The following is an 11,584-nucleotide window of genomic DNA, read 5'->3' as shown; positions in this document are numbered from 1 at the left end:
AGTTCTTGAAGTGGTGATGGAACTCCGTAAGAATCCAAAAATGGTGAGGACGCGGTGTTGTAATATTGATCCAATTGTTGTAATTGAGCCAAGTGATCCACAGCTGTCATACTACTCTGTAGGGCTGCTTCCAAGAGGGACGAGTGGTTACCTGGGCAAGTGACAGAGCCGGCGAAGTACCTTCGAGCTGGGCAGCGGCGCCAGGCGAGGCCAATATGAGACGGAGGAGGGCTGGAGGCCGTGTTCATCTGGCAATTTCGGGGTGCGGACGTGCTGGAGTGCTTTCGCACGGGCAACAGGATGGGAACAGAGGATACCGGTTCGTTGGTAGGCCACAGTAACAGGCGGGAGTTACCAAGGGGGTGGCGCGGGTGAGGCCAATGGAAGTGTCGGAAGAATACGCAAGCCCTTTTTCGTACCGTGTATTACTGACTTGTACATTGCAAAATAGGGCAGCCAGTTCAGCCACCAGGTGAGCAGCTGTGGTGTATTAAGACTTTCCTGTTACACTGAACTCTTCCGCATAGCTCACAAGGGCTGCAGTTCACTTCTGGGACACCTGAATGCAGAAGGCTTCATTACTCAGACATAAAAATCTCTAAATACCACATTGAAAATATGAAAAGGACGTTAAAATGATGACAATATCTAAACACTTTTGCAAACACCATACATCCTGTTCGTACACTGCGATAGGACAGAAGCGTATGCACCCTTACAACTCAGGCCGCCCAGTTAGTGAAAAGGGCCATAGCTATAGTTTATTTCCTCCAAGCCTAAAACCGTGATTTAGTGTCTTCTCAGAAGACAGCTTCCGTATACATTTGCCACATTTGCTATCAATGTTATATTCTTCGCAATGTAGTGTGTCCAAACCGTTAGTGTCCATGGCGTCGAAGCCAAACAAAAAGCCTTAAGAATGACAAATAAAAAACACAAAATTAATCATAAACGGAGAAATACATAGGCCCGGCCTATGTATTTCTGGTTAGTTTCTTTAGGGGAAAAAGCGACCTCTATCTGAGCGAAGAAAAATCCAGGGAGGGGTTCGCTCAGTTCGCCTTGCGCCCACAATTTCCCTTGGTCGTTGTTTCGTATACACGCGTAGCGTTGCTTTCTTAGCCCTGTGTTTGGGCATCAGCCTGCCCATACAGCTGGTCAAACTACACAAACGGAGCATTTCAAAAATTTTTTTTAGTGTTGTCTCCAACTAAACTTTTGGAGGAGCCTTACACTACTTTTGGTGCACTTGTTGCACAACATTTGAAGTTAAAATAGGTAAAATAGTGTTTTATTAGTACTAATTGGGAATAATAATAGTAATACCAAATAGTAATAATAATAGTGATAGTAAAACTAAATAGTAACAGTAAAAACAGTATTTTTATCTCCAACCAACGAAAATATTGTGCAAAAAGTGCACCATGGAGTAGTGTAAGGCTCCTTCGAAAGTTTAGCTGGAGACAAGACCAAAAAAATTTCTAAAATGCTCCGTTTGTGTAGTTTTATCTACTGTACGAGCAGCGTTGGGAAGGCAGGCTGGTGCCCAAACACTGGGCTAAAAAAGCAACGCTACGCTTGTAGGAAACAGCGAACCAGTGAAATTGGCGACGCATGGCGAAGTGAGCGAACCCATCCCTGGCTTTGTCTTCGAGCAGATACAGGACTTTTTTCCCTTAAGAAACTAGCCCATAGGAGAGATTGTAGAGGTATACAGCAAGGTATCTGGCGACTCCGGTGCTTGCTTGTGTTAGCACTCTGTCACCGCCTCTAGGCAACTACGAAATTGCATTTTTGCAAAACACGCTATGGCCCTCGCCAAAATGGATGAAAGTAATGTAAAGAAATAGCTTCGCAGTCAACTTCTCCATTTTATTTTATCTGGCCTGCAGCCTCAGGCTGCAAACAAAAATGGCTTGTTTGCACCCTTTCCTTTGTTTTGCCTTTTATTCTACCGAACTTTCATCATTCGCACCGTCTAAGTAGTCCAACGTATTAAAACGTAGCACAAAATAATCAGTGCCGATGATAGTTCCATAGCTGAAATTTCCCCATCGCCGATATTATAGAGTTTTAGCTTAGCTTGTTACCGTACCGTTTCTGTAGTGTCGGGACCCGGCTGGACATGTACCCATTCGTTCCGGTACGGGAACTTACCTCGCCGTGTTCGAACATTCGTTCTTGTAAGCGGTGGCCCGCCTCGACGTTCCCCACCAGGCATTTGCAGTAAGGTCCCGGTACAACAGAAACGGTACGTTAACACGGCGGCACGCTAGGCTGTAACTTTCCATTATGGCGCTCTTACGGTGCGATGTATGCTATTAAGTACGACATGGTTTTAGCGCTACAAACGGACGAACACAAGAAAGAAGACGGGAAAGGCGCTACTAACAACTGGTTTTATTGCCATGACGTGCAACTAAATATATAGGAAAAGAAAGAAGCAAGATGCGCAGAAGAGGTGTGCGCAGACCTCCACTAACCAATGTAGGATGCTACGGAAGGGTGGTGTCAAATCAACTCATCTCGCAGGCATACGGAGATATAGACGTGTCGCTAACACAGTCGCCTCCTTTTCTCTTTACTTGATAGGCCTCTAAAAGTTCACGGGCTGTTTGGTCCCGGCTTCTGCCTAGAATTTTGGCCTGTCGAAACATCGGATCACACGTTGTGCATTTATTGTAGTGAGACGCGCAAATGCATAAATGCACAACGTGTAAGCCGATGTTTCGCCAGGCCAAAATTCTGGGCAGAAGCCGGGACCAAACAGCCCGTGAACTTTTAGAGGCCTATCACATAAAGAGAAAAGGGGGCGACTGTGTTATCGAACTGTGTATTTCTTTGTATGCCTGCGAGATGAGTTGGTTTGACACCACCCTTCTGTAGCCTCCTACATTGGTTAGTGAAGGTCTGCGCACACCTCTTCTCCGCATCTTGCTTCTTTCTTTTTCCTGTATATTTCGTTGCACGTCATGGCAATAAAACCAGTTGCTAGCAGCGCCTGTCCCGTCCTCTATCTTGTGTTCGTCCATTTGTAGCACTAAAACCATGTCGCAAAGTTCGCACCAACTCGCCCAGAAGCACGTCCTTCTCAAGTGCCATTAAGTACGGCAGGGTACTTCATATGAAATTCTTCCACACCAAAGCACTGCCTCCACAATGGAGATCAGTCACTTTCGGAGTGAACTTTACCGCAAAAGCTATGTTTCACACTAAGCAGTTGTAAGGATTTCTCTGTCAGCCTGTCCATAGAAGCAATGCCCTGGCCCTTGTGACCGTGGAACCTACGTGACCGAACCAAGGCGCTCATAACCCCATGGTCCTCCATGAATGAATCTTAAAAAGTTGCATTCATTCATTACTTACCCACCCGGCGTTGGGATTGCAGCCACAACAGGACAACCAGAGCCCGGCGATTTTGCAACAAGCTTCCCATTCATGACGTAGATGAAACTGATTTTTCGCTGCACTAATATACCACAACAACGTAAATGCTCCAATTTTTTTCTTTAAGAAGAGTTTGTTTTGGTATAAGCGTCGTTCTAAATCGATTCCTTTCGCAATACGTAAGGGGGTAAGCATATGCCTAATGTATCGTGCATTGGCACACCAGAAATTCGCAAGTTCAAAGAAAAGCTACAATTACTTTTTTTACTTTTCATTGGATGCCCAGTTATAAAAATAATGAAGCAGCCAACCCGAACAACTTTTTCTTGCGTTTATTTTCCTCTAACTCAAATTATATCCCCAGTACAGACGCCACGCTGGGTGGGAGTGTGGGAGCTTTGGCTTTAGCGACGGCGGCTTCCGCCGCTGCGACGGCTGCTTGGGTGGCCTCTTTGCGCGAGACGCTTATAAAGATCTGCTGGAGAGAGGTATCGGTGATGAAGAAGTTTTGTAGTTTGAAGTGTTTCTTGATCCGTGCCATTTGTGTGAACATGTCGCTCCACAACATCTGCACTCGGGACAGGCGGAACTCCAACACCTCCTGCAGAATATTCGAACACACTCGTCTTCGCAATGACTTTAAGTCTCACGTCACAGAACAATAAAATATGCGCCAACACGCTGTCCTTCACATGACATATTCAGTCTCCAGTAAAAATTAGTTTGAATGCAAAATCGTCGATGGGAATTTTTAAGAATGAGGCAGCTTTCCTTGTGTTTTTGGAAACTTTCCTCAACCAGGCTTCGCAATCATTACTACCCCTGAGTTGTACCAGGCTCATGTCGCCTCCGTTCATCGGGTATCAGAAAACAAATTAAGATATTACAAAACATTAAACACTAATCCTGACGTACACGCCTTGGTTTATCCTTTTTAAAGTTCTGTTAAACTGTTTCTAAGCAATTCAGCAATTAATAACTCCTAGCGCATGTGCAAGGCGCGCACACGCCCACTACACAAGCCGTGGGCGGAGCGCACAGCGGCGAAAAAGGTCGCGTGACGCTATAACGCAGCATTCAGCCAGAACGCAGGGGGTGAACCCGCAGATGTGCTCGGTGAGTGCGCCGTCTGTCTCTCCCGTGTCCGCGTTGGCTCATAGCTCGATTGATAAGACTCCCTCCATTTCACTATTAGTTTCAGGTTCGGTTCCTGGTGTTGCCAGTAACGTCTTTTATTTGTTCGTATAAGTTTTGTGTTGACACCAACTGGCGCAGCTTGCACTAATGGTGCAAGTTTGTAGAAACAGCAGAGCTGGCGGTTCCTCTCTTTTCGTCGGAGTCACGGCTGTTGCCCTTTACATTTATTTCCCAACATTCCGCTGAAAGTTCTCCATGACTGCCAGGCCTGCATCGTTTCGTCCGCACGCTATGCGTCTCTTCCCAGGGGAACCGCGTAAGCACGATACAACCCGCGGCCAAGTCCAAAGCCAACGCCGCACTACGAACCCAGCGGAAACGCTGCACGCTCGGAATGCGGTGACCGCTCAATCGGATAGACTCCGGTTTCATAACGCGAGGGGGCCCCGTTGTATTAAGACCACGGGAAGCTTTTTTCTTTTCTTTTTCCTTTCCAAATGGCTCACATGTTATTCTTCCCCGACGCTGCTAACCCCGTACCTCTCGGGCCTTCGGGGTGTACGAGTGCTTAGGTCGCCGTTTCACGGGGTAAAGGTCCCGGGTTCTTTTCCCGGGACCTATCTAGCCACATTTTTGTTTCATTCTTCGAGGTTTCCTGGCGCAATGGAGGGACAAAGGCCCGGCTAAACAGCTCACGTGTTCTTTCTTTCTTTCTTTCTTCCTTCCTTTCTTTCTTTCTTGTCATTATTTCATTGTGGCCAACTCAGAGGCACCCTGTTTGAGGGCACTGCTTTAAGCTGTGGGCGGCAGCGCCGTCACGTGTTTTTTTTTCTCCATAATTCGCCAGGTTCCGTTATTATCCAGAATAAATGAGTCCACAAGTAGTTTGTCGCTGAAAATATCGCAGTTAGATGCCTCGCGTGGGTACCTACAAATATCTCAGTGAGACTTTATTGATTAGAACAGTAATTCTCGGGGTAGATGACTAATTATATTTATATCTCATTAACGACGAAATTACTGACCGCTACTACACTGAACTGGAAACATTGTAAAATGGCTCTGGTCTGTGCTAGTTGGTACATCTTCGGTGGGAATCAGCTTGAATAAAACGAACACAAAAGGAAGAAGGAGTAACACGACACATTGCTGGTCGTGTTACGTCTTCCTCTTGTGTTCGTTTTATTCAAGCTGATTCCCACCGTGGAAACATTGTGCTCTCGGTTTTCTTTGAGTAACGCCATTGCTCTTTTTTAAAACCTGGGAGCATGATAGCTGCGACACCCTATATAAAGGCTTTTAGCTAAGCGATAACCGTATCTCCCTCGACGCGGAATGATTCGCGTGACTGGTCGTTTCGCGCGCGTGTGTAAACCAAAACTTCATCCTACAGCAAATATAGGAATTTGTATTTGGTCGCCCAAACAAAGCAAAATACCGTGTTTCATGGCCTCATTTAACCTTTTTTTGTATAATGTAGTCGCGACATGGTATAATTTTTCTAAATAGCAACAAACAAGCCGATAAACTTTGCAATAGCCAAGCCAAGGCTGTCTTTCTCGGCGCTGCATAGAAGCAGCCCCGCGCTTCGGTCGACGTTTTTCGCTTCCGTTCTAAAGATCTATGAGGTGTGTGGCACCATTGCCTATTTGGAATCGCTTTCGCGTCTTCGTCGGTCGCGTTTCAACTGAAGAAACGAAGTTCGCCCTAGTGCGCTCGCACCACGGGGGCAGCCATGCAAAAATTCCGCACGGTAGCGTAAGCTGCCGCGACGGTCCGCTAGGAGGCCCCGGTTAGCCGAGCGTGGCCCCGCTCCGGTATCGCCAGTAGCGCGCTAGCGGGCCACGCATGCGCAATGGCGCTCCTGCTTGCTATCGGAGCGGAGCGGACTGTCAGAAACGGTCAGCTAAAACTCTATTGCTGCGGCCACCCGCAAACCACCAAGGAACTTAAAGAACAGAAAACTGCACTTTTTCAGGATTACTCCTTGCAAAGAATACCTGCGAACTTGGCGAGCGAACTTCAAACCCCAACTGCTTATCCCCAAACTTTAATCTTTAAAACGTTAAAACTTTACTCATATCTTCAGTGTCCGTTATAACGAAAGCCTCTTTGAGTGTTAACTGCGTGCCCAGCAAAAAGTAGCGCCGTGCATATTGGCGTTCGTAAGGAAGTACCTCGTAATTATGGACCAGCTCGGCGTGGGGAAATAGTCGGCACACACCATGGATCACTTGATACTGGTAGTCGTAGTCTTCCCGCCGATCGGGAAGGGTCTTAATGGTGATGGTGTAGCCCTTGCCAAACTTGTCCTTTAGGTGCGCCAGCGTGCCGAGGCACTGCAACCGGCCTTCGGTCAAGATCGCGATGCGGTTGCACAGGAACTCCACATCGGTCATGCTGCAAGAATTCCAGTGGCCCGGAAAGTTAGACGAAGTTTGCTGCTGCTTTAACCATGGCAAAGGGTGGAAAAGCATCGCGGCAGTACACAGCACGTGGACAGACAGTTGCTGTTGACACGCGTTGGGTCAGAACACGCGTTGCGGGTCAGAAAGAGAGTTACAATACAACACTCCTCGCGGCATTGAACCTCCTGCGTACTGCACTGAAGACGCTTCGAACACGTTTACTGCTGCAATCCGATCACAGAGGGCCAAATTGCAAACCTAGAAATAAAGGTTTGATTGACAAACAACCCTTATTTTCGGAAATCAATATTTTTATGCGGGACTTTACCCTCCCACTTTCCACAACCACTAACGTATGGCGGTCGTGAATGCAATTTAATATGACTGTGCAAAAGAGGCACCATGTAATTTTTGAAAAAAAGGCATATTTGTGTATTTTGTTGCTCGTTGGCCCCTGTCTGCGCCGATGAGCGTATGCTGCACTAGATGCGCATCTGTATAAATTATGATTGTCAGAAAGCAGAATTGGAATGTTTAGCCTATGAAGGCGTTTAACACTGTTTCTCAGTGGCCGATGAGATGATATGGCTCTCTTTGGAGAAGAACAATGAACACGTAGATGTTACTACATAGCGTTCAAATATGAAACTCCGTGCTACGGCTTCGAATCACCACACTAATGCAACCCGAGTTTGCACTTCACAATGGATATGGAAAATTATCGAAGTGTGCCACTATTACAGACGGTAGAAGTGACATTGTGACTGGTACTGCTCAAACCATGTAAAAGATAGGTACTTTTATAATCTATCGCAGTAATTTTTTAAGCAGGAAATAGCCACGTGAAGTCTCGTATCTTTCACACCGTGACTCGGTGGCTACCAAGTAGGGGCATGCCAGTATACAAGAATTACTTTAACTTACTTTTATGACGTACCTCGTTGTGGAAGACTGGTAAAACTACACACTGCCATACCCACTGCAATACTTGTACCTCAAAAACGAATACCTTGCGCAACATTATCAAGTGACCATGTTTTAAGTATTTTTAGTACTGCCCTCGTTGTGGAAATGTTCAGGTATACTTGAGAATTAGAAATATTGACATGACTATTACTCCAGGATTTACCAGTAGGCAAGTGACAGCGTCACAAATATCAAATAAAGTCATTTCATCTGCCCAGTTTGATGTCATACGATGTCAGAAATAAGCGATAACACTACAAAAACCATTCACAAATACGCACATAAATGGAGCGCAACAAGCAGGTCTTACTTCAAAATTTTAAATCCTCATTTGCCTCTAATTTCTGATTCCTTTCTTCTGTCGAGCTACTATGCCCTACGCTAGAGCCCGCTTGGCTTTTCCCATTTTGTCTTGACCTGAATTTCATAAGGTGGGTTAATAAATAAAACCTATGCATGGTAACCAGCCTTGCAACATTTGTTACTGCTATGCTGCGTCCACTAACCGACATTTTTTTGGCCCGCCTTCAACTTGTTTGCGGACAGTGCTGTTAATTCTGATACCGCTCAATAGGTTGTTGCCATGTAGATGCGCCAACCAGTTGCTGCTCAGCAATTTTTCCACTTCTACTCAGCACAAGAGGCCACTAAACGTGGCCGCCTAAAAAAATCTGCGGTGCCCTACATATTGACGCCTCACTTGTGTGTGCTCATCAAGATGGACGCCTTGGTCAACCTCTGGAAGGCGCTGATGTAGTTGACGATATGGCGACGGGCGGAGCTGCCGATACCCTTGTACGGTTCGTCCAACAGCAGGACTTGAGGTAGCCCCATCATTGCGACGCACAGCGACAGCTTTCGCTTGTTTCCACCACTGGAATTGAGCGAGACGACATAAACATTTTGACCAGTATTGCAGAGCCAAAACAGTCGGAGCGGTCGTTTCAATGGCACGGGAAATCAAAAAGCCCTGTCTACCTGTGATAGTGGGCTGCTTTGTATTGTTAAACTCAAGCAACCACTTATTTAAATTTCAACTGAAGGTGGGGTCGTGTGAAGCTGTTGCTTAAGAATCATGTTCGCGCCGCCTTTTAAGCTTCTTGTCTTCGCTCTGATAATAGTCACTCGTTCCGCGCTTACTAGCCCAACCGTCCGCTCCAGCTCCATTCATGTTCCAAGCTTTCAGAAAGAAAAACAATTGGCTTCTTTCCTGTCCACCCCACCCACCATGGCAATCACGTCAAACGTATTTCAAACCCGTTTGGAGCCTCGGTATGTCTTAAAATTCAGGATATTAGACCGTAACTCGGATAACATCACACTTATTTTACACACCGGTTAAATCTTTTCACGATCTGGTAAAGTTGGCCCCGATGACACTTGGTTGCGTCGTCACTGCTTACGCCACCAAAGCTGTAAGGATGACGGCGGATGGGAAGCGAACATTTTAAGCGTGCTTTGCGCGTGAGAGCATAGGCTAAAGCGGTCGAAGAAATAAATCTGGCCTAAAACGTTTAACGTTTATAGCTTAATTTTTCATTAGTTTTATATTGCGTGAACGCCCAAATCCTACTTCATCAAAAATGACCTTGACACCTACTTCAAGATATGCTCTCTGGGGCTTAGTTTTAACTTATAACAGAACGACTTCCTTTCAATGGCGCATAATAAAGCAGCAGTCTGCTTTACTTACAAAAAAAGTTCATTGTATGCTTCAAGAGCCAGACCTTATGAACCTTTAATAAACAAAAGGCAAGCTGCAAGATTTATAACAAGATTTTGGAGGCGGTCTCCTTTCAAGTCCTGCAAAATAATGGCATCCAACTGCTAATACCCTGATAAAAATTGAGGTTATAGATATTGTTACGCATTAGTAAAAATTATATTTTTCTATGCGTTCCCCTTTTTAATTCCTTACCAGAATATTCAGGCACCGAAAATGGTTTTTTTTATAACTTTAGCGTGTAATGAAAGAATAGGATAAGTTTATTAACCGCCGATATCAAGGCCATATTCGTACTTTCTTTGCTTGCCTGTCTTGCAGTGTAGTGGCGTGCAGGTCGTGCTCAGCTTTTCTGGGCCCAGCTTTGTCCGAAATAGGCAGCTGAGGGACCAATAAATATCATCACCCAACCACAAGTCCAAATAAAAACAAGAAGGGGCACACGTTCGCTCCAAGTCCTCTAATCTCTATAACACCAAAATCCTTTTAGGGGCAAAGCCCCTTAGGGGCCCGGGCTGTCGGCATCTCCTGTCATCTCATATATTCACGGTACTGAAACAGTGGGACACTCCTTTTCTCCGCCTCCTTCTGGAAATTAACTCGTACTAAACTAACACACCTAGACACTCGTTTTCCAATGACTCGCGCTAAAACGTTTCTTCTCCATGGGAAAAAAACGTGCACCAAAAACACACTGGGACACTCGTTTTCCAACGCCTCGCGCCACTTAGCATATTTCTTAGAATGCTGTGGCGGGTGACATGCAGACAACTTACGGCCAGTTCGTCTCTCATTTAATTGTTTAAATCCAGTTCAACGCAAGAGGCAGGGGTGAGACAGCTGAGCCAGATTTGGGAGCAGTTTATAGAGCAGCGAAATCTCGATTTTGGAGCAAAAGAACATTGATTTGGAGCAGAAGAACGACATTTATTAAAACTCGCTGTTGGGCTAGTTGGGACATATTTAATGGGGGCTTAGCGAGGCCGGTGGCAGACGAGACAGGCGCTTGTCTTGTCTGCCACCGTCCTCGTCTTTTTTTGCGCTCATCCCCCCATTCGACGTTTATTAGGAGCCTAAAAATCACATTTTTGGCCACTAGGAGGAAAAAGTGCACTTTTTAATTGGTTTTAGCTTACCAAAAAAGCCTTTCAAGAAATTTTTTTCTACCAGAGTATTATAAGGCACGACGTGCATTAGCTTTTGACAAACCATTTTTAAATTCTAAAGCTCTATGCATAGATAGTATGGAATGCCGTTGAAAACGTCGAATTAAAAAAAAAAACTAAGCAATCGTACGGCACTTTTATTATCATGTGTATGCCGAAATTATTTATGTAATCCCAGACTCGGCTTTACGCACAATTGTAGAGCCATGGCAAAAGTTGCGCTAAGCGAGGTGACAGTCGCCGCACCCCACCAGCCCTCCCATTTCAATCTCCAAGGTTCACGCTAACTACGACCGTAATTTGAGCTTTTAATGTTTAAGCCACCTCACTTTTGGCATTAAATTTCACTTCAGGCCGATGAACCATTATTACTAGCTTACGATAATTGCCCGTCCCATTATCGGACCCTGCTTGAACGTTTTGCGGCGATGTAGCCTGCGCGGCCACTTCGGTATTGTCGATCGAGTCATTCGCGCCGCTCGCAAGCTCGCCGTCAAAGGCAGCAATAATTGAGCGTTTTATAACACCGCAATGAGTTTGAAATTTTCCTTCAAGCACGCACCGCGCCTCACACTCAAGGCCGAAACACGGCGAATTCGCGGGAACTTCGTTGTTTTCAATGAACTCCCGTATTTCGAGTCACGCGACTTCCCGCGACACATCAGATGACTAAATGTAAACCCAGCCACCCCCACAACCAAAACCACGGTATAAATCTGCGAAGAGCCTTCTGCCTGAACCACGAGCAACAGCTTCGCCCGGCGGCCATGTTTTCCCATCTTCACCACACCAAGGTA

The 11,584-nt window shown here is 45.8% G+C and overlaps 1 protein-coding gene across 1 annotated transcript in view; it reads right to left on the bottom strand.

Moving 5' to 3' along the window:
• Positions 1 to 3,723: 3,723 nt before the first annotated feature.
• Positions 3,724 to 11,584, bottom strand: part of LOC144168309 (phospholipid-transporting ATPase ABCA3-like) — an 84,263-nt gene continuing 76,402 nt past the window's right edge. Inside the window, exons 18-20 of the mRNA XM_077697319.1 lie at positions 8,599 to 8,772; positions 6,702 to 6,924; positions 3,724 to 3,988 (exon numbers count right to left, since the gene is read on the bottom strand). Of these exons, the coding sequence (XP_077553445.1) occupies positions 3,740 to 3,988; positions 6,702 to 6,924; positions 8,599 to 8,772 (646 nt within the window). The 3' untranslated portion in view covers positions 3,724 to 3,739. The remainder of the gene's footprint in view (positions 3,989 to 6,701; positions 6,925 to 8,598; positions 8,773 to 11,584) is intronic.

This window comes from Haemaphysalis longicornis, unplaced genomic scaffold (assembly GCF_048455015.1).
Source record: "Haemaphysalis longicornis isolate Haplotype H1 unplaced genomic scaffold, Haemaphysalis longicornis Haplotype H1 scaffold_2, whole genome shotgun sequence".
Taxonomy (NCBI): Eukaryota; Metazoa; Arthropoda; class Arachnida; order Ixodida; family Ixodidae; genus Haemaphysalis; species Haemaphysalis longicornis.
The sequence above is the reverse complement of the archived record's forward strand: the minus strand, read 5'-3'. Positions and strand labels throughout refer to the sequence as shown.